This window comes from Borostomias antarcticus (genome assembly GCF_949987555.1).
Source record: "Borostomias antarcticus genome assembly, chromosome: 3".
In the NCBI taxonomy this organism is placed as follows: domain Eukaryota; kingdom Metazoa; phylum Chordata; class Actinopteri; order Stomiiformes; family Stomiidae; genus Borostomias; species Borostomias antarcticus.
The window spans coordinates 9,250,289-9,272,261 of NC_140236.1; the positions used below are offsets into that span (position 1 = coordinate 9,250,289).

A 21,973-nucleotide genomic window follows, 5' to 3' on the forward strand; every position below is an offset into this window, starting at 1 on the left:
CACACAGACCACAGAGAGACCACAGAGAGACCACACAGTGACCACACAGAGACCACAGAGAGACCACACAGAGACCACACAGAGACCACACAGAGACCACAGAGAGACCACAGAGAGACCACACAGAGACCACAGAGAGACCACACACAGACCACAGTGACCACAGAGAGACCACACAGAGACCACAGAGAGACCACACAGAGACCACACAGAGACCACAGAGAGACCACACAGAGACCACAGAGAGACCACAGAGAGACCACACAGTGACCACACAGAGACCACAGAGAGACCACAGAGAGACCACACAGAGACCACACAGAGACCACAGAGAGACCACACAGAGACCACACAGAGACCACACAGACCACACAGAGACCACAGAGAGACCACAGAGAGACCACAGAGAGACCACACAGTGACCACACAGAGACCACAGAGAGACCACACACAGACCACAGTGACCACAGAGAGACCACACAGAGACCACACAGAGACCACAGAGAGACCACACAGAGACCACACAGAGACCACACAGAGACCACACAGAGACCACAGAGAGACCACAGAGAGACCACAGAGAGACCACACAGAGACCACAGAGAGACCACACAGAGACCACACAGAGACCACAGAGAGACCACAGAGAGACCACAGGGAGACCACACAGAGACCACACAGAGCCAGGCTTAGGACTAATTGAGCTGTTAAGCCGGGATAAACCGAGCAATTTAAAAAGTCGTAATGTCGCTGAACCCCACACACTACACGGCTGAAAGTTTCAGTCCTACCTGCTCAGACCTTACAATGCGCGTGCTCCCGCTGTACGATTGCTGTCAGCCACGATTGTTGTCATCTACGGTTGCTTGTGACACGACTAAAAATTCTGACATGGCAGAAATTTGTCGGTAGGTCGTAGCCTCATCTTTAGAACGTGGGAGGAATAAGTTGTTCATTGTTGATTCTCTCACACTGCGATTTACGACGTCCCGGTTTGGCTTCACGACGCTAGGATTTCTCTACGACTACGCAACGTAGTCTGCGACAACAAAATTGTGGAGAAATCGTGGACAAATCGCAGTCTATGCCCGGCTTTAGATGGATGACATGGGTTAAGCCAGGTTTATGACCACTAAGCCTTTTGTAATGGAGACCGTACTACGGTGACATTCATGTGTTTTTTTGGGGGGGTCTAGGACTGGGCTTCATCTGTGGACTCAGGAGTCACTTATGAATAAATTAAAAAATCACACTCAGGCGGTGAAGTAAGTGGTGCAGGTTTATCTCTAGTGCCCTCTAGTGCTGGTGTGTAACTGGCAACTGATCTCAAGCTACAAGTGGACACACACACAGACAGCCAAACACACAAAAGTGAAAGTATAGTAGTAGTATAGCGTAGCATAGTATAGTATAGTACAGTATAGCGTATAGTAAAGCGTGGTAGTCTTACCTCTACCTGCTGCAGTACGCCATCCCCCAGGGCTGAGGTCAGGTAGTATTTGTCTCCTTGTCCCTTCAGGCTCTCTGAGCCGGAGGCGCTGTCCTCCTCCCCCACCTGGGAGCTGTCCTGGTCCCTGCAGAACACACAACCACATACTCCCAGCTCAGAAAAATAAGCATTCGCCGCATTTTCTGTGGCGTAGCTGGCTTAAGCCGTGTTCACGAGACGCCAGGCGCGTGTTTGTAAGCCAAAGCACCCGAAATCGAACCCGCCGAGCGGAAGCGACAGTGACGAGTGATACACCAGCGAGGCTCGCTTCTACCCAGCGTGGGTGTTAGGTTAGCCTAGCGTGCTACCTCCAGGTCTAGGCTGTGGACCAGGCGGCCCTACCTGTATCCGGGGTCAGTGCTGTGGATCTCCTCGGCCGCGGGCTCATCCACGGCAAACTCCTCCGCCCCCTCGTACGCCTCGATGGCGATCTGCGTGAGATCGCCGGTCTCGGAGGTGGCGGCCTCGTAGGCCTCCTGCACCACCGTCTCGCCGTTCTCAGACACGTGGAACGTCACGACCTTCTGGGGCTGGCCCGGCGCCGATGTCACGCCCGTCCAGGAGCCCGCCTCCAACGCCTTGCCATCCGATTTCAACACCGACACCTGGGGACCACGTAGGCCACACACACTTTTACGATATTATCACTGACAAACACATATGGACATTCAATCTATTAGTGTGTGTGTGTATGTATGTATGTGTGGATGTTTGGATAATGTTTACGTATGTAGATATAGATATAGCCTACCTTTAATAACAATCATAATATTCATAGTATAATAATATATAAGAGTTATGCTACTGTAGTATTACCTCCAGTCTTTTTTTGGACTAGGATTACACAAAAATATAGCTGCAAGCAGCAATGTAGGGGCCAAGCAGGAAGCGGGGCCCAAGAGTTTCGTGCAGATTGGTCTAAAGTCTAGCACCACCAACCTGTCAAAGTTCTGAACCGTATGCCCGATTTTCAGAACTGCGGTTGAGATTCGAATGTGGCTATGGCGTGTTTCACTTGCGAGTGGTCCAGTGTGCGAGCGGCCCAGCCTGCGTGCTTCAGCCACTCATCCACATTAAACTTCTATTGTTATATCCTTTGTTTCAGTGTACTTTAATCAACAAACATCTTTTCACGTGGGCTTTTACATATACCACACGTTCAGTGTTTTATGATGAAACAGATAATGACCCCTTATCCTGCACCCTGGTGACTGGCTTAATCAATTTGTGAAGCCAAACATGAGTTGTTGATAATTAGCTCAGTGAGATAGAGGATGTTGCTTGGTGTCAGAGGTTACAAGTTCAATCCTCAACTGATGCAAAATGAACATTGGAATGTCAACTTTCTTGTTGTCTTCCTATTCTCTCGCTTATTGCTCCTAAACTTGTCTGAAATTGCCTGGCCCCGGCTAATCGCTGCACAGCAACTTTAATTGGGGGCCAACAGCGAAGCTGCGAAGGCCTCCATTGTTCTTCTACCTTTTCTTATTATTTATTTATTTATTATTTTGCCATGGGAGTCTTTGGCAGCCTCTAGCAGACCATCCAATCAGCTAGCTCCAGTGGTGTGTAGCCTGTGCGGAATACCGGGATGTAAGCCTCAGACGTGGCCAGTGACAGGCTGGCTAGTCCTACTGTACCTGAAGGGAGTTTCCCACCAGCTCCCGCGCGTTGCTCATGTTCAGCAGCAGGTCCAGTGCATGCTGGGCCGACAGGTCTGTGGACTGGGCTAAGGAGAAGTCGGAGAGGGAAGGTTGTTTCAGTGTTTCCATCATAAACCCGGACGTCTAAAACTTCAACATGAGCATGAAGTAAAAGGACGCATTGTGGAGTCCCGTCTCTCTCGTCTGATGCCGTCGCTATACCTTGTTCATAGATGATGGTGGTGTTTCCCAGTGCATCCTGGGAAACGGAGGCGTTCTCCATGCCCTGCATGGCTTGCAGCGTAGCAGGATCCACCACCTTACAAACGAACACACGAGGTCAAAAAGTCACGAGCCTGTGTGTGTGTGTGTGTGTGTGTGTGGGGCGGACGCTCGAGTTGCCGGCGGCCCACCAAAAAAAAAACACCACACGAGCTGCCATCCACACCAGTTCCACTGACTGTGCTCCAGGGAAAAAAATACGTAGTTTAACTACCTGTACGCCCGTCCTGAGCAGACTTACGATGGCGTTCTGAAGGCCCTGGGTGTCGCTGTGCTCCTTCTTCAGGTCCTCGATCTGCTGCAGCGTGAAGAAGGGGCGGCGGCGGCGGCGGACCGGCTCCTCCGGGTGCGTGGCGCTCCACTCCTCCAGCGCCTCCGGGTGGCGGCACTGGACGTGCAGACGCAGGTTCTTCCTGTGCTTGGTCATGAAGTGGCACATGTCGCAGGAGAAGGGCTTCTCTCCTGGAAGGACGGACACACACACACACACACACACACACACACACGTGTAGACACAAACACACTCGTTAAGGTGGTCAGGGCTAAGTTGAATCTGTTCAGCAGGGTAACTACTGGGGGGGGGATTCCGCCCACCGTCATCGTTCAATGCAGTGAACGCCAGGCTAAGAAAAAAAGGTTCTTCCTCCTAGACTGACCATTGTGTTTGATGGCCAGGTAGGAGAACAGGGAGACTGACCAGTGTGTTTGATGGCCAGGTAGGAGAACAGGAAGACTGACCAGTGTGTTTGATGGCCAGGTAGGAGAACAGGAAGACTGACCAGTGTGTTTGATGGCCAGGTGGGACACCAGGAAGTCCTGTTTGGAGGTGGAGTATTTGCAGTAGTCACACTTGAAGGGCTTGTCGTTGGTGTGCGACAGTTGGTGGTTGAGGAGCAGCTTCTTGTTGTCGCAGGTGTACTCACAGAACTCGCACTTGAAACTGAAACGCAAATAAAAAAGGTCATCGGTTCATCTACGGGCTAGTGGCGAAAATTTAAACTTAAGTGAAGTTGGAGTGAAAAGAGTTGTGAGGATACCGACCTGCTGTCTCCTAAGGTCTGGATGTGGGTCAGAAGATGCACTTTGAAGGTGTAGCGTTTCTTGAAGGACTTCCCACACTAAGAATTTAGAAGTGATGCAGATATACGTAAATGATCCCAAAATATTAACAAATGTTTGATACTTTGATACTTCAGCTGAACACACACTCGCGTTTATTCTGTGTGAAATAACTGTCAATTAAGCGACGAGCTGAATAACTTCAGAGTTAAAAATTTTAAATAACTTAACATTTTAGTTATTTCTTGGTTTTAAGTAAGGGTTCGCAGTAAGCGCACTCACTTTGTCACACATGTGCGGTTTGTCGGTGCTGTGCGTCTTCATGTGCTGGGTCAACCTCTTCTGCATGGGGTAGACTCTGTGGCACACCGGGCACGAGAACTGGGTCACCCTGGGCAACTGAGAGAGACCAAAACAAACCTGCTACAGCATGAAAAGCAGATACCTCAAAGCGAATGAACAACGCATGTCGTATTTTACGTGCAGTATACTGCCACCACGGAGAAACCCTGACCCTGAGTGATGCTTACCAGCTCGGTCTTGATTTTCCTGTGGAAGGAAGGGGGAAGAAACGATGGAGTGATGAGCGACAGCATGTGAAAGCTTGTTCAGATCATTGTGCTTTGAAGGCTAGTGGTTCCCATGATGGCTACCAGAACTGGGTCCAAGTACTACTTGAAATCGTTTAAATGACTTTAGCCTTTGCTTTTGTCTGCCTAATTGATCAGGTGGACAGGGTTTGCTTTTTTTGGAACAGCCCATTGGTTCCATTGTACCAGGCAAGAGAAATCGAGAGCAGATAGGTAATTAAAATGATTTCAAAAGAGTATTTGGTGCGTCTGCTGCGCCAGGGGAGCGGAGCGCATACGTACTTGTCTTTGTTGTGCGTGGCTGCGTGTCTGATCACGTCCTTCTTGTACACACTGCTGTAGTCACAGTCCTCACACTTGAAGGGCTTGTTTCCCTCGTGATTGAACATGTGCTCCTAAAACACAGCGGGCAACAGGGGTGAGTTCAATCAGAAAATGTTGTGCACCGTTTTGCTACGGTTTCCAGGTTGAATGTTTCCTCAAGACTGTGAAACGGTGTGCAACATGCTTAGGTTAGGTTTCAGTTGTTTTTTTTGGTGTTATCCAATCAGCAGACTGATATATAAACCCCACGTCATCTTCTCAGCTGCCATAGGTGCAACGCTTAACATACACAAATCAAATACATTATGTGTGATTCAGAAATGGAGAGAATGACTGAAAAGCTTGTGTTTCCTCCCTCAGAAAAAGACTCATTCTCTCCGTCTCTCAGAGCGGGTCTCTGCCTGGCAGGTCTGGCTATTTTGCGCAATAACTGCCCCAAGAGCGAGTGAGAGACAAGCTATCTCTTCTGAAGATTAGGAATAGTGAAAATGCTTCCAAGACGAATAGGCCTATATTAATCTTATTACAAGATACAAACGGGGTTGTAGAGATAAAAGGTACAAGATAACGTTTATATAGCCTATTATACCTATCAAGTTATTCCGATCCTCTCACTTTTTGCGACGCAAAATGCAATTAGGATTCAACATGCCCCCTTCACATGACCACACAAGGGCTTTTTGCATTATCAACCAATCTTTGCAATTCAAAGTAAAACACACTACGCACATCTGTCTTGACGATCTTTTCACTGCGGCATGGAGATTTTAGGGGATTATTACTTAGTTAAATTTTGCAATTAATCAGCGGTCCACATGCATGCCGAATCGTGGGGGGTGATCCATACGGGCCACGTTCCGTTACACCACTATTAGACAGATAAAACAAATGTTATTTCAGATACAGGCCCATATAAAAATAAAATACAATAGGAGTTAGATTAGCCGTATAGTTGACAAAACCACCGCCTAGTCGTCAGTGAAAATAGTCGCCGCGCACATCCCTAGTAAGAATGTCACTGCCTCGCTGAAGATAACGCCACAGCCAAACGTACAATATGGAATGAACTTCCTCATCAGCACATGACTGAACTGTCCCTCCGCTCGTCGCAGTGAGCCTCACACGGGCAGCGGCGTGACGGCCCCGTATCACCCCGGCACGGCGCCACGCACCTTCAGTGAGGACCAGCGCTTGCAGCAGTAGTTGCACTGCAGGCACTTGAAGCGCTCGGGGTCGTTGCCTTCGTGCGAGTCCACGTGGAAGCGCAGGTCGTCCTGGGACATGAAGCGCGAGCCGCAGATCCAGCAGTTGTGGGGCCTCACCAGCGGCTTGAGCGACTTACAGTATCTGCTGAGAGACAACAGGCAAGGAAGGTAGAAAAATGTCATGTTTCTTCCAAGACATTTCTTTATATGTTCCTTGGATACAGTGGTCGGTGGGGTAAGAAGCACTTTTGAGCTGAAAGCTCTGCAGACGCTGCACTGTGCATGTGTATATTATGTGTTTAATATGTGTATATTATGTGTATGTCTATAATATGTGTATATCATGTGGATATTATGTATATATGTGTATATTATGTGTGTATATGTGTATATTATGTGTATATGTGTATATTATGTGTATATTATGTGTATATAATGTGTATATTATGTGTATAATATGTCCATACGTGTATATTATATGTATATGTGTATATTATGTGTATATAATGTGTGTATTATGTGTATATGTGTGTATTATGTGTGTATTATGTGTATATTATGTGTGTATAATGTGTATATTATGTGTGTATTATGTGTGTATTGTGTGTATTATGTGTGTATTATGTGTATATGTGTGTGTATTGTGTATATTATGTGTATATTGTGTATATTATGTGTGTATGATGTGTGTATTATGTGTATACTATGTGTGTATTGTGTGTATTATGTGTATTATGTGTCTATTATGTGTATATATGTGTCTATTATGTGTATATTATGTATATTATGTGTATATTATGTGTGTGTTATGTGTATATTATGTGTATATTATGTGCATGATCGGCTACCGTAGGCGTTCGGCTCAAGGGCCGTTCGTGACGCGAGCGCCTGAAGAGTGGGATCCTTACTTGCGGTTCAAATACTTCTTGTACTTCTTCCGGAGGAACCTCTTGGAGGGTCGACCTCGCTTCCTGGGGAAAAAATCCTCCTCGGGTGCGGTGTTGGAGGACGGGTCTTTGTTCTCAGAGTCGGACTGGCTGACGGCGGCTTCGGCCGCATCTCCGTTGGTGACGGCGGCCGGCCCGTTGTTCCCCATCCCGGAAGAGCTGGCCTCCTCGGGGCTGTTGGGTTCGGCGGCTGTGCTGGTCCGGGGCCTCTTGGCGGGGCTCCCCGACGCCGCTTCTGTGGTCGCACGCACACAGACAAACAGGAAGGCGGGAGACAGAAACGTCAGGTCGCACACTAGCACAAAACTCACACTCACACACACCACTTGTAGCCACTTGTAGCCTTGCCTCCACCATAGATGGAACGTCCTTTTTACAACTATCCAGTCTCACTTTGTGACTGCCAACGGTGGGTGGGGGAGAGGCTTGTGATGGTCTGGCGGGGGATGAGACCACTTACCCTTGGTGCAGTAGCCCTCCTCGATGAGGCTGAACTTCCTGGGCCGGCCGGCCCGGCGGCGGGGGCGACCCTGGGAGGAGGAGGAGGAGGAGGAGCAGGTCGGGGGCGGCTTCTTCAGGAGGACCGGCGGTCTGCCCCGGCAGGCCTCATCCGCTGGGTTGTAGTCGCTGTCCTCTGGTGGGGTGGGGGGGAGGGAGAGAGAGAGAGAAGGAGAGAGACAGAGAGAGTTGCAGAGGGATGAGAGAGAGAGGGAGGGAGAGACAAACAGAGAAAGAAGAGAGGGAGGGAGGGAGAGAAAGAGAGGTTGATTCCAATCGAATCAAATAAGGCTTTAAAAATCAACTCGATTCGCATAGTTTGAAATCTTAACCGACCTTCGGGGTCGTCGATGGCCCCGGCGTCCACGATGTCGTCCTCCTCCTCCTCTGGCGCCGGGGGCGCGGCCTCCTGGGCCTTCTCCTCCTGGGCCTTCTCCTCCTGGGTCTTCCCCTCCTGGGTCTTCCCCTCCGCCTGGCGTAGCCGGGCCAGCAGCTCGCTCTTCCTGGGCCGGCCACGCCCGCGCTTCTTAGGAGAGTCGCCTGGGGGTCACACACCCCACGTCACCACACAGATGCTCCTATTAGTCCACATAGATGAGTGATAAAATTGTTCTATTCAGTCTTTAAAGTCCCTCTGCCTAGAATTTCCCCCCAAAAGCTCTGGTACATCCAGAACAGTGCTGCCTGATGAGAGTGTGGAAATGTATATCACGTATATACCGTATACGTGATAAGTATACCATATCACCCCAATCCTGGCATGTTTGCACTGGCTCGCTGTCTCCTACAGGATTGAATTGAAAACCCTTCTAACTTTCAAATGCACCCATGGTAATGTACCTCCCCCCTTAAAGAACTCCTCACCTCACTGAACCCTGCCTGCAATCTTCAATCTGGAAACAGACAGCTTCTTCAGACCCCCAGGACTAAGCTCTGCTCTATGGAAGACCCTGCTTCTTCAGACCCCCAGGACTAAGCTCTGCTCTATGGAAGACCCTGCTTCTTCATCCCCCCAGGACTAAGCTTTGCTCTATGGGAGACCGTGCTTCTTCAGACCCCCAGGACTAAGCTCTGCTCTATGGGAGACCCTGCTTCTTCATCCCCCCAGGACTAAGCTCTGCTCTATGGAAGACCGGACCTTTTAAGTGTGTTTGATTAAGCTCAAAACGTGCACTTTCCGTTCACAGTTCCACTCTCATTACTGATTAAACTAAATCAAGTGCCCTCCAGATATTTGACAAGTGTTTCCAAACAGCAGTTGACTCAGGCCTGCTCGGTAAGCAGACGTACCAGCAGGTTTGAAGTGCTTGTCCCTCATGTGGTTGATGAGCGTGTCCTTGGAGACGCTCTTGTAGGGACACATCTTGCATTTGAACTGCTGCACTATGACCACCTCCATCATCTCCTCCAGCTCCGCCAGGTTGGGGGGCCGGTCCCCGCCCCCCTCCTCCGCCGCCTCCTCCGCCGCCCCCTCGCCGGCCGCCACCCCGGACTCCCCCACCCCCCCGTCGTCCCCAGACCCCCCGGGCTCCCGCCCGGGGGACCAGCGGGCGGCCGCCTCCGCCTCGGGTTCCGGGTGGGCGGAGTACGTCCCGCTGCTGCTGATGTAGGGGCCCGGCTGGCTCTCGCTGCACGCCACGGCCTCGGACAGCTCGGAGGTGCCGGCCGTGTCGGCCCGAGGGTGGTCCGACGAGGACCCCTCATCCGCATATAGCGAGCCTTCGGGCCCGCCGGCGCTATCCATGTAGCAGGAGTTCTGCGGCTGCTGTCTGGAGCGCTGGGGCTGGTCTGGGTCCCCGTCCTCCTCCTCCTCCTCCTCCTCCTCCTCCTCTTCTCCTTCCTGGGCCTGGTACTGGGAGCACCCGGGTTGCTCGGAGTCGGCGGCCGCCACGCACTCTCCCCCGCCGTACTGGCGGCTGGCGGCGTGGCCCTGCGAGTGGTCGTCGCTGCTGTCGATGTAGCGGGAGTTCTGCGGCCGCTCCGCCCCGTCGTCGGGGGGACACGCCAGGTACCCGCCGTCGCTGCACTCCACCAGGTAGCGGCGCCCGCTGCGGGAGGGGTTGGAGTCGGCGCCGCTGCACTCGACGTACCCCGGTAGGTCCCGGTCCGAGTTATCGGCCCCGCCGTACTCCGGGAAACCCGACCGGGGCCTGGTCTGGTCGGGCTCCTCTCTGGAACATTCCGCGTAAGAGGAGGAGGACGACTCTCCGGTCTGGTCCGGCCTGTCTCCGCAACACTCCATGTACTGGGAGGAGCGAGAGTGACGGGCTCGGTCGGGGCGGGCCGAGCCGTAGCCGGAGCGGCCGGGCTGGTCGGGGTCCGAGCCGCCGTGCAGGTCCCCCTGGTCGTGGCAGGTGGAGGTGGGCCCCTCGCCCAGGGCCTCGATGGAGATCCGGCTGGACAGGGCCGAAGACGACATCTGGGCCACCATAGGAGCCCCTACAACAGGAGTGAACAACACCGGCATTAACATATGAAGAAACTCCAAAGTACCAGTGGTGATATAATGGATAACCTATATCATCTACCATATTAACATTGTTGTCAGATCCAGACAAAGTGAAAAGCTCACCATCGTCTGGTCCTTGTAGTATCAGGTACTGAGTAGTCTCTGCGCCCCCATCCTCTGCACTGGTGACTGCTATGCATCCTATTAGACAATTATACAATATATCTTACCACGTTTTTACATCTGAATGTTCAAATTAAGTTAAATTAATGTTCAAAAATGAAATGGCAGCCAAATGGCAAAAATGGTCAGCTTCCACCATTTCATGTTGCGCCTTTCAATGCCAATGAAGATTTGGGTCTTTTCGACACAATGAAGATTTGGGTCTTTTCGACACACACAAATACAGACGTAGACCTGGTCCCCTCACCGTTCATGATGTCCGGGCCGATGGTGGACTCGATGATCTTGTCTATGGTGGAGCCCAGGTCGGAGGAGGTGGAGGCGGTGGAGTCCGACACCACCATGCCGCCGTCCAACGCGGCGCTCGAGTGGACCAGCACCTGGGCCGACCCCGACACCAGGATGGACTGGGTCACCGTGGACACGCTGGACACGCTGGTGGACTGGGCCACGGAGGAGGAGTCGGGGAGGTGGGCAGCCGCTCGGACGTCCGTGCTGGAGCTGGTCTCCGGGATGAAGACCTGCGATGCGACGTGCGAGATGGGTGGGACGATACGGACTCGCGCAGCACATGCCGCTGCGATAACCTCAGCCCCGACACTGTACAGCACTCCCATGTTTAAGGCGAGCACTTGTTTTTAAATACATGTCACTCAATGTTATGGTAGCAAATGATGTCATAAATTATCCAAAGGACACAATTTCTCCTCCATTTTATTTCCTCCATGGACTGGCTTAACGTCCAACCCATCAGAGATAACGGAATTATTTCTACGTGTTTATTTTTAACAGCACCCACCCCCGTGTCCTCCTTACCACGACTCCCTCTGAGCTCTGCCCCACGTGGCAGTCGGACTCCGGGGCCGCCAGGGTGTGGGGGGCGGCGGCCGCGTCGCTGCTGTCGGCAGACATGGCCTCTGAGGACTCCATGCCCATGCCGCTCTCAGAGGGCTCCTCCATCCCTGAGGGGCCCACATCACTGCTGCTCTCCACCTCAATCTCCTCAGAGTCCATCTCTACTCCCCCCCTACCCCAACCAGGGACACAGGAATTAGGGTACTTTGCAGGAGAATTGGTATGGTGCAGGGACCAAGTTATAGGGGTGATTTTGAAACCATCCAACTCAGTAGAGCATAGAAATTCTATGAGTTCTAAACTACCAGATCAAGTTCATAATGGACCTTGTACGGCCAGAGAATGTTTTAGTGTTGGTGGGAAAGTGTGCACTTTTATTGAAAATTGATGGATTTTGTTATGAATTGGTATGCTGGCAAATACCCAATTGGTGCCTTAAATGTAGTGTAATGAACTCACACTTATGCCTAGCTAGGGTGTTGATGTTTCCTGGAAAGGGCTTGCTTTACCAGGGCGTTTCATGGCACGATTTTGAGTAAACCTAAGATGTGGCTTGACTTCTTTCCATAGTAGCCATAGCCAAGTCAGGGTTGTAAACGTTCTTGCAGTGATCTGCGTTGTTTTGATCTAGCCCAGGGGTCAGCAACCTTTCAAAAGAGCCATTTTTGGCCAGAAAAGAAATACTAAATCTGACTTGAGCCACAAAATATATTTGAGCCTTATAATGAAGGCAATGTTTAGCCTAGATTTATTTTCAGGCTTGGGGGTCCTCCCCCAGGAAATGTTGAGGGTCAAGCACTTCATTTCTTGCATTCTGGTGAATTATGCACCAATTTGTGTTGTTGGCCTGTCTGCTGCTATCTAGCTACAGTAGTTTGCTAACTTCAATGTCAACATGACCATTTAGAAATAAATAAATGTATTTAAAAGTAATATTTATTTAGTCATTTCCCTATATTTTGGACAAGGCCAGGCAGCCACTGGAGAGGGGCTACAGCCGCATGCAGCTCCGGACTAGCCCATACCCGAAACCCCAAGGCTTTATGTGGCTTGACATTGGCAGTGTTTTAACAACAAAGACAAGACCATCAGACTAGCATAGCTCAGTCAACCAGGATGTATTTAACTTGCAAGCTTAAGTTGCCCTTGTATCTATCTATTGGCTTATTAGAGCACATGCAATGACCGCTGGCTAACGTTAGCTAGCTAGCTATTTTGCTAGCTAAACCAAGCTAGCTAGCTGCGTCATGATAATATTTCACAACACATGCTAACGTTAAAAACAACATTTATACGCTTGTGTCGGGGGTAGAACAGCAGACATAAAGATAAGACTTGTCGCTATAAAGATTGGAACAACTGGTAACAGGACTAGCTGAACTCAAACACACGTCTGCCCTGCACAGAATACACGACCCTTCTGACGAATTTGAAAGGGCCTAGGTGCCCTTCGTCCTGCCTGCTAAGCACCGCCATTTGCCACAAGCCCTCTTTTCCACTCAGGCAATCTGAAAGCTCTACTGAGACAGACGGACCTCTAGGGCCTCAGCTACAACAGACCGCCCGAATCTTCTCCCTGAAGAAAATGAAAATATTTTTACGTCTATACCGAGATTCCTTAGCATTCTTTCTTACCGTGAATTCCGAGCTGAATAGTTTATGTCTTAGTAGAAACGCCAAAAAGAATAAGTATATGTAAACGATAATTGCTCCTCCATTCTATTCGGGCGCCACCAGAATCTCCTTGCTTCCTGTTCGACCAACCGGATCTTGTTTACCAGTTTTATGCGCGTGGATGACTGTCTGAAGGATCACCATTATTTACCTGCAGATGTTTTCTAAACAAGTCGTTAAACAATTTGCTTTCATTTTAGTATGTTTACAGCATTATGTTGAAGTTTATGGCAGCATGAAGGACTATTGTTTTTGGAGGAAGACGCATTACGCGTTTCGCGCATTAATATGGAATGTAAGGGGGTTGCTACTGTTTGATCTCACACTCTTACGTTTCATATTTCGAAATACGTGAAGAAAGGCCACGAAGAATATATATTAATGTGCACATTTGTATTACATTACCTTGTTAAATACATGCACGTTTGTTCTCTAAAGGGGTTTTGCAAAGCGTAGGCTATGTGAGGTGGCGTTGAGGGTCATTTCAAATAAAGAGAGCCATAAAGAGAGATAAACAGTTCGTTTTGTTTATTTCATTTCAAAATTCAGGTTTAATACAAAACATCTCATAGATTATTTTTCATTTCATAAATAACTCCAGTGAAGGAGACAATAGGCTAAGCCATGCCATCCAGTGCAAATAATTGGCTTTTAAGCCTTTTCAGCAAAGAAATACAGTTACACAAAAGCAATTGAATTGAACACACTGTGGAACACAAAAATAAAATCTATGATGTTTAAATGCTGTAAACATCAAGTCAACACTGATAGTCCTGCACCAGGCAGACAAATAGAAGAAGCAAACAGCAGATTTATCTGCTGATGATGATAAAACATCACTTGGGCAACATGTTTCTGTACCCAAGAGCCCAATAACCAGCCTATTCACAGATTATCAGGTAGTGCCAGTGAGGGTGGGACACGTGGCTTTTCTGACCTTTAACCAATTGCTTGGATGATGGCACCGTTATTACACTCAAACCACCCCACAAATGCCATCATTCTCACATCAGATAATAATGGGATTTTTCTTTTTTGTTATATAATATAATTCAAAGGGGGTGTTCTCTTGCAGAGGTTGTGCAGCCCATGGCCGATAGGCTCAGCATTTCAGGATGTCGTACTTCACATAGCCCACACGGTCAACTTGTCTGCGGGAATTCATACGCCAGTAGAAGCTATCCCGGCAGAAGTACATGTGTCCTGAAGTTGAAAGATTCAAAAAGAGAGACATTGATGAGCAAAGTTCACTTCAGACAAAATATGGCATTGTGAAGTCCCTTTAAACTCGAAAGTTGTATATTTCTGTCTCTTAAAAAGCTAAGCCACATGAAAACGTACCTTTGTACATGAATACATCATGAGCATCAGCGGGAACGCCGCCAAAGACCTGATCGGTGTATCGTGGGTATCCTTTGTCCATCCTCTGGGTCTTCACATCAAGCCTGCCCGGATCACACACATCAAGTTGTCAGAGATGAACACATCTAATCAATTGACATCCTCTGATCTAATAACACCTTTTTTAAGTTGTTTGAAAGTTTTTAGTATCTTTGCACATAACATCAGACTCACTTCCAGTAATTCTCCCCACTGAAGAGCAGGACCTTCCCCTTTGCTCTCTGCAGGCTTCCCTCAACCCGTTCAACGGTCTTGGGCAGGCCCAGCTTCTGAATGCTACGGGGTCCCAGCACACGCTGGCCAGTATACACCCAGAACTGGGTCCCTGCGAGTCCACAGAAATGAAGAGGTTAGACATACTGTAAAGTGAGGTGCTATTCACCTGGAAGACTGACATTTCCTTCCCTGCTGATGAGACACAAAGCATATACTGTAAATCATGTTACCTGAGAAGAAGTACATTTTCTTGGTTAGGATGTCCTCAAAGGCAGTGTCAATGACGGCAGGAAGAGCCGGCCACCTCTCAGACATGGAGAAAGCTCCCTTAAGACCACCATTCTTCCCCGACATCCTCCAGTATAGTCTGTTTAGTTTTGTGGATAAAAAAAAAACAATTGTAGAACCTAACCACTTTAATGATTTTTTCAGAAAAACGCTCAAAGAGAATGTTTCACTCCATGGTACCAGTGGCTCACCCATCCTTGAAGAAATGCAGGTCTCCCTCGATCGTTGTGATAGTGTCAAACTTATCCACCTGGCAGGCGTCTTTGGATGGATCCACGGGGTGGGGGGTGGTGGTGGGCTCAGTGGTGGCGGGGGTGTCAGGCTCCTCACTGGGGTCAACAGGGCTGGCAGTGGTGGTGGGCTGAGGGGCTGTGGGGACCGGCTCAGTGTTGGGTCCTATGGGAAGAATAACAGGAACGCAACATGAGTAAACAACAACAACAACAAGTTTTTGGTTCATTACTACTAGGTGTTGTTGACTTTCGTTGTCTTTTATCATTATCCTTATTCAGCTCTGCGTTGTGTTTTTATTTCAATAAAAGACGGCCCCCAATCTCACACAATACCACACAGTCCAGTGTCCCTTTTCCAGGTGTATTCCAAATGAATCTCTCCAACACAGGATTTGAGCGACAATCAAAAACTGTTTCATTACAGAATGTTTAGCATACAAAAGATGTTGGCATATAGTCTAATGTTCAGCTGACCCATCTGTAATGGCTGTCTAACCCAAATCAAAGCATTGGTCTCGTTGCGACGTTCTTAAGTGGTTCGAGTGTCCCCCCCCTCCCTCTCTTCACCGATAAGACTGGTCTGGACTGGTCGTTGTTTATGGCCTTGCAGCCAAGCCTACGCCGATAGCCTTGACGCCCAGGTCTCTCTCTCTAACCACAATTGCTGTTTGGCACAGAATGTATCAGCCCTAAGAATGTCATCTTTATCTCATAAGTCTATGGAAGGGAGACACCGTTTCTTACAGAAAACTCCGTCCGACAGCTATACTCAGGGGTCAATCATCATAATTAGAAATAGCTAACAGGATCAGATTAAACCATTTCTCTGAAAAACAGCCATATTCATCAGTGTCTTCTAGAGATGCGTACTGTGATATTTACGGCGACATGCTATGTGATCGGGTCATCTTATATAGAGATTGTCGTACCATAGAGAAACTGAATGCCTTCAATATCATCCTTGTTCAGAGAGAAATTCTCCACGTAGCTGTACATGGGGTACATGAGGGCATCTCGGATGTTGGAGTGATCCAGACCTAGAGCATGTCCGAACTCATGGGCCGCCACCAAGAACAGGCTATACCCTGTGAGAGGAGAACGATTATTAGTGGTGCCATTAAACTACTAAACGTTACACTAAGACTCTTAACATCTCATGAATGTGATTCTGCCTCTCGCTCACCCCTGTCGGCACAGAAGCCCCACTTCTTGTCCTCGTCGAAGTTGTCTGTGGTGGCGCACCACAGCTTGCCGTCACCGCGTCCTTCAGTGGTGCACGAGTCGTACGTCTTCCCCAGGAAGACAAAAGGGAAGTTGCACGGCTCCCCTTCAGAGTTTCCACCCGACACTGCTGTATCTGTCACAAACACAGACACGGCGGTGTTACTGTAAGCGACCGAGTCCCCCTGTGTGACAGCAGCGTGGCAGTTTATGTGTGCGTGGGACTAGTACGTGTGAGACAGGCCGCTTACCTCGGCTGGGACAGAAGCCATATTTCTTGTCCTTGTCAAAGTTGTCGGTGGTGGAGCACCAGCGGTAACCATCGTTGCGGCCTTCCGTCGTGCAGCTGTTGTATGTCTCCCCCAGGAACACAAAGGGGAAGACACACTCCTTTCCATTGCTGTTTCCTCCAAATGTGTACAGAACTGTGAATACATAATGAGAGAGGTTAACAATGGATAAATAATGGGGCTGTGGTAGGCTACACAGTGTAGCCAATTCTTTCAATGATTCCCTTGTTTTTAAAATGGTATTGTTTTCTATGAAACAAACACTACACCATTTCTCCTCTTACTTGTATTACACAGCATTGGAATTGGGAGGCAGTGACATGGTCACCAAAGTAGATTTCCCTCTATAGGCCTAAACATGCTGACCACCCATTTATCTCCCTCATCCTTACGTTCACTTGGGCAGAAGCCAAATTTCTTGTCGCGTCCGTAGTCGGCGGTGGTGGCACACCAGGGCAGGTTGTCAGTGCGCCCCTCGGAGGTGCAGCTGGAGTAGGATTTGCCCTCAAACTGGAAGGGGAAGTGGCACAGGGCACCCTCTGCGTTGCCATAGCGAGTCTTCACCACTGGAATCCAAACATGTTAAATATCATTAACGGTTCAGGGTGTTGTGCTCATAGTGGACACTAGAGGGAGACATCGCTCTGTGACTTACTGATACTAGTCTGCTAGAATAGCAACAGAGTAAGACTGCTGATTCAGGACCAACTGCACGTTTAGAATAGGAATCATAGCCATAATATAGAATCATAACCTGATCCTAGATCCATACACCTACTCTATGATGTCTGATTCTCAACTTTTCTCCTTGAAATGTGCTCCCATCCCTCCTCCCTTTCATGGATTTCAAACCATAGCTATCCCGGCAGGGTTTAAGAGCCCTTGCTTACACCCATCCTATGCATTTAGATCCATGTACAGGACAAAGTGACACTTAAGGGCGGAGGACTTTAACGCCTCCTTTGCTTACCTGGTCCAGTGCCCAGGGTCCAGTTCTCGTCATCGTCAAAGTGGGCATCCCCCTGCAGGCCCTCGCCTGGTGGGTAAGCGTGGGCCAGGAGGCCATCTTTACCATCGAATGGGTAGGGATCTCCATGATCTGGGTTCACAGAAACACACCATTATCACACCAATATCATTCATAAAACGTTTCTAAAATAAAAAAATATATATATTTTTTTTTTTCATGTTTTCCATAACTTGTCTCTAATGGCTTTTACTGTATGCATACACTATATACATATATGTACAGTATGTATCATCCAGGCTGCAATAGGCTATGTCTACTATTTCTGTCTGTGTATTGTATTTAATTTTCTGTTTTGTGTCTTAACATGCTAACCACAAAAATAATCTTCCGAAAGGCAATGGAACAAATCATATTCCAAGGCGCTGGTCGCTGTCAAAGGTCATGGGTCATGGCTACTTACTTTCTTTCCCGAATGAGACCATGATATCGGCGACGCCGTTGAAGAGGCGTGTGAAGGTCAGAGGGGTGACGTCACTCCACACCTTGAAGGCCCGGGCGAAGGCATCATCGATCAGAGACTCTTCCATGTCTGGAGAGTAATTCACGATCCTGCAAAGATCATTAAATTCATCATTAGATCATTAAACCCGGTGAGCGTATTGGTTCTCAATATAAGTGTGCAGGGTTTTCAGGTTTGAGTTATCTTGTACTCTACCGTCTTTACAGTCTCTGTGGCATTTCTTACTCTACTTGTTCATAAAATAAATAACTATAATGTTTTGCATAATACAGAATGTATGTGATATGGATCAAAGTTGCTAGTTATATGTCTACAGCGGCAATGGACAGTGGCAAAGAAAAACCCAGCATAGCCTCCTTCATAACACTGGTGCTCTGTCTTCCCTGCCCCATCCCCCAGTACAGTACCTGTAGGTAATGTCCTGGTGGTCCCATTTGAGGTCGCCCTCGAAGGTCTGGTAGTTGCGTACGTCGGGAACGCCACAGCGAGGTTGCTTCATGGCGTCCATGGTGGACTTGTCCAGCCGTCCGGTCTCTTCCAGGCCCAGCTGCCTCTGCATCCTGGTCAGGGCCTTGGAGGTGGACCCATGGGACTGTGTGCCGCCACTCCGCTTGAGCACGTCCATGTATCCAAAGCGCTTCAGGTAGCTCTGGAGGCATGGTGGGGAAACGAGCACAGGTGAATGAGTTATTCTGCAGATTTGATGGTTCCCAGCAAGTAGGCTGATGTTTTGTGGATGCTTCTCTGCTGTGAAACCGACAGAAACTAAATGATTTTGGGGTGTTATCTATTGTTATTCTACTGAGCTTACCACACTTTAATGCACAAACGGAAACAGGACCAGTTTCCCATTAAGCTGTAGGAAAAGGGTTCTGGAGGCAGTGTTCCTATCAGTCTTAGATTATGGTGATGTTGTGTATAGGAATTCCGCAGCCTCAACCTTAAAGCCTCTGGATTCAGTCTACCACTCTGCAATCATATTTATTACAGGAGCTAAATATGACATTCATCACTGTGCACTTTATGACATGGTAGGATGGCCTTCTCTGACTGAGAGACGAAACTATCACTGGTATTTATTTATTTTTAAAACCCTCACTGGAAAACACCCTTCTTACCTCTCACAGATTTTATCTTGGAACTATGGGACCTATTCCACACGATCAAGTGAACTGCTTTTACTCAAGGTTCCCCGGTTTACACTGACATTGGAAAATCTTTTTCTTGCCCCTCACTCCTGGAATGCCCTCCAACGCTTTTAAAAACTGGACTCAATGTCATCATTTTTAAAGTTCAAGTCCATGATTATGCACCATTGTACATATGTCTGTAATTGTTTTAATATATCTTAACATTTTTATTTTTATTTTACTATTTTTATATTGAGTTTATCCATTTAGTTACTGTTTTTATATACCTTCCTGTGTATCTGTCCTTTTGTTGTTGCTGTTGTTGTTTATTTATTGTTCGCTCGTGGTCACTGTAAATGAGGGCAACCTCAGTGCCTCTCGAGCATAAATAAAGGTTTGAATGAAAAGAATGTCAAAATGGACCATCAAATACTCACCTCTGCCAGCTCCACGTCAGTCATGTTCTTGAGGACATCTCCAGGGAAGATGACAGAGATGGACCTGAGGGGAAGGCACCAACCGCCCAGCGTGCATGTCCCTATGACCAGGGCAGCCAGAAATACAGATCTCATGGTGAGACCAAGGTGAGATTTTGCACAGGGGAAAAAAGTGGAGGCTAAGACAGAGTCGAAGGAAAGAAACGAGAGAAAAACAAAAACTTGTTCGTTGAGGGACAGTCCGTTGAATATTCTGAGGAGATCAGCGTTTTTTTTTCTTCTTTGTTTTGACTGGAGACTGCTGTTGTCATTCCTGTTTCTGCTCCTCTTGCTGCTGGAGATTGTGTATTTATGCCCTACATGAGGTCTGAGTCACTCTACCTCACACCCCCTTTCATCAACCAACCCTCCCACTGGCTGGAGGGATGCATGCATCTGACTTAGATGGGGATTTCCAACATTTCCACATTTAGCCAAATACCAATAATAAGTGTTGCCTTATTTGGCTCTGTTTCAGGTGGAGGAGGCGTTTCATGAGAATTATGAAGAAAGCATAGGTTGAAAGATGATGTCATCATCATCATACAGTGTTTCCTTTTTTTAGCGGCACTCAAAAAATACTTTAAATAAATATGCATTAGGAGGTTGTTTGTTTTTAATTTCTGGGGGAAAGCATTTGTGGACTTGTTTGAGTCATTAATACAGTAAAATACCTGAAATGTATCAGGTATTTTGTAGCTCCTGGCTTTCTTTGATAATGGTCCCAATTAGCAATGCCTGGCTAGACACTTGGGTTATTCTTCATCAGTTGAGTAACTGAACCAGTCGGCTTCCACTTTTCTCTCATCAGACATGGAGAACTACAGTATGTCTCTCCTGACGTTGGAGACTGAGTCAGCGGTCAGACTGGGCCAAGGCGTGACCAGGTGACAACTTCAACAAACCCTAAACACTTAATTTCTGGGCAAATCTCAGCTATTACTAAATTGCTAATTGGACAATCTTTACTAGCTCCTTACTTGCTCAGTAAGATATGGATGAAATGGCCTACGCGAGGCTATCATGTAGTAGTAGGTTTAGATAGACAAAAGCCTGGGAATACAATTGCCTTAGCATGTCTGTGGTTAACGATTTTTAAGGAACCAACGTTTGTATCATCAACCAAACATTGATGACACATCCTTTAAATGTGTAGTAATACGCGTAGTGTGATGATATCCTAATATGTGTAATCTCTTTAGTGATCTCTTTGGGTGGACATATTACGACACATAAATCTGGTAAATGCATCATGATCTTTTTTCCCATACTACTGTAGATTGACAGCCCTATTCAAGACCAGCTCCAGCTTTTTATGTTGTGTGTTATCCTGACTGTGTAAATACTGTAGGTAGGAAGATATGTAGGTAGGTAGGGAGGTAGGTAGTTAGGTGGGTGTGATGGAAGGTTTGTAGGTAGATACAGTAGGTAGGTAGTTAGGTAGGTCTGATGGTAGGTTTGTAGGTAGGTACAGTAGGTAGGTAGGTAGGTCGGTAGTTAGTACAGTATGTAGGTAGGTAGGTTCGTAGGTAGGTAGGTACAGTAGGTAGGTAGGCAGGTAGTAAGTAGGTACAGTAGGTAGTAGGTAGGTACAGTACAGTGTATGAATAAATAATTATTTGATTTAATAAAAAGCAGCGGCAGGAAGAAAAGTCTTAATTTAAAAGAACTGAGAGTTGCAGCAGACCTGTAGTTTTCTGGAAGTATACTGTATATATTGTATGGACAAAAGTATTGGGACACCTACACATTACACCTACAGGAGCTTTTATGACATTCCATTCTAAATTCATAGGCATTAACATGGAGGTGGTCCCCCATTAGTAGCTATAACAGCTTCCACTCTTCTGGAAGGCTTTCTACGAGATGTGTCCGTTGGAATTTTTGCCCATTCATCCAGAAGAGCATTTATGAGGTCAGACACTGATGGAGTCTATTCTGTCTCTAAATTGATAGATGTGTGTGTGTGTGTGGGGGGGGGGGGGGGGGGGTATTGGTACATTGGTACATTGGTATATGTTTGCATGGCA

The 21,973-nt window shown here is 47.9% G+C and overlaps 2 protein-coding genes across 5 annotated transcripts in view; both read right to left on the minus strand.

Annotated features, from left to right (window-relative positions):
- Nucleotides 1-13,555, minus strand: part of znf335 (zinc finger protein 335) — a 17,923-nt gene extending 4,368 nt beyond the window's left edge. Inside the window, exons 1-19 of one of the 4 annotated variants that reach the window (XM_084461990.1) lie at nt 13,160-13,555; nt 11,486-11,696; nt 10,917-11,190; nt 10,610-10,687; nt 9,328-10,476; nt 8,374-8,577; nt 8,000-8,173; nt 7,501-7,774; nt 6,560-6,734; nt 5,346-5,458; nt 5,004-5,022; nt 4,756-4,893; nt 4,456-4,532; nt 4,194-4,354; nt 3,656-3,876; nt 3,355-3,451; nt 3,130-3,218; nt 1,832-2,094; nt 1,451-1,574 (exon numbers count right to left, since the gene is read on the minus strand). In XM_084461990.1, coding sequence (XP_084318116.1) covers nt 1,451-1,574; nt 1,832-2,094; nt 3,130-3,218; nt 3,355-3,451; nt 3,656-3,876; nt 4,194-4,354; nt 4,456-4,532; nt 4,756-4,893; nt 5,004-5,022; nt 5,346-5,458; nt 6,560-6,734; nt 7,501-7,774; nt 8,000-8,173; nt 8,374-8,577; nt 9,328-10,476; nt 10,610-10,687; nt 10,917-11,190; nt 11,486-11,683 — 3,828 coding nt within the window. In that variant the 5' untranslated portion in view covers nt 11,684-11,696; nt 13,160-13,555. Of the gene's footprint in view, nt 1-1,450; nt 1,575-1,831; nt 2,095-3,129; nt 3,219-3,354; nt 3,452-3,655; nt 3,877-4,193; nt 4,355-4,455; nt 4,533-4,755; nt 4,894-5,003; nt 5,023-5,345; nt 5,459-6,559; nt 6,738-7,500; nt 7,775-7,999; nt 8,174-8,373; nt 8,578-9,327; nt 10,477-10,609; nt 10,688-10,916; nt 11,191-11,485; nt 11,697-11,983; nt 12,271-13,159 lie in introns of those variants that run through there. The other 3 variants (XM_084461991.1, XM_084461988.1, XM_084461989.1) reach the window with 3 other exon arrangements.
- A 745-nt stretch (nt 13,556-14,300) lies between these two features.
- mmp9 (matrix metallopeptidase 9) lies at nt 14,301-20,039 on the minus strand (the record flags this gene model as incomplete). The annotated part of the gene is made up of 13 exons (XM_084462084.1): nt 14,301-14,401; nt 14,540-14,643; nt 14,774-14,924; nt 15,046-15,182; nt 15,295-15,499; nt 16,266-16,421; nt 16,520-16,693; nt 16,809-16,982; nt 17,240-17,413; nt 17,818-17,946; nt 18,278-18,426; nt 18,745-18,986; nt 19,905-20,039. The coding sequence occupies 13 exons, from the start codon at nt 20,037-20,039 to the stop codon at nt 14,301-14,303; spliced, it is 2,031 nt and encodes a 676-aa protein (XP_084318210.1).
- Between the last annotated feature and the right edge of the window lie 1,934 nt (nt 20,040-21,973).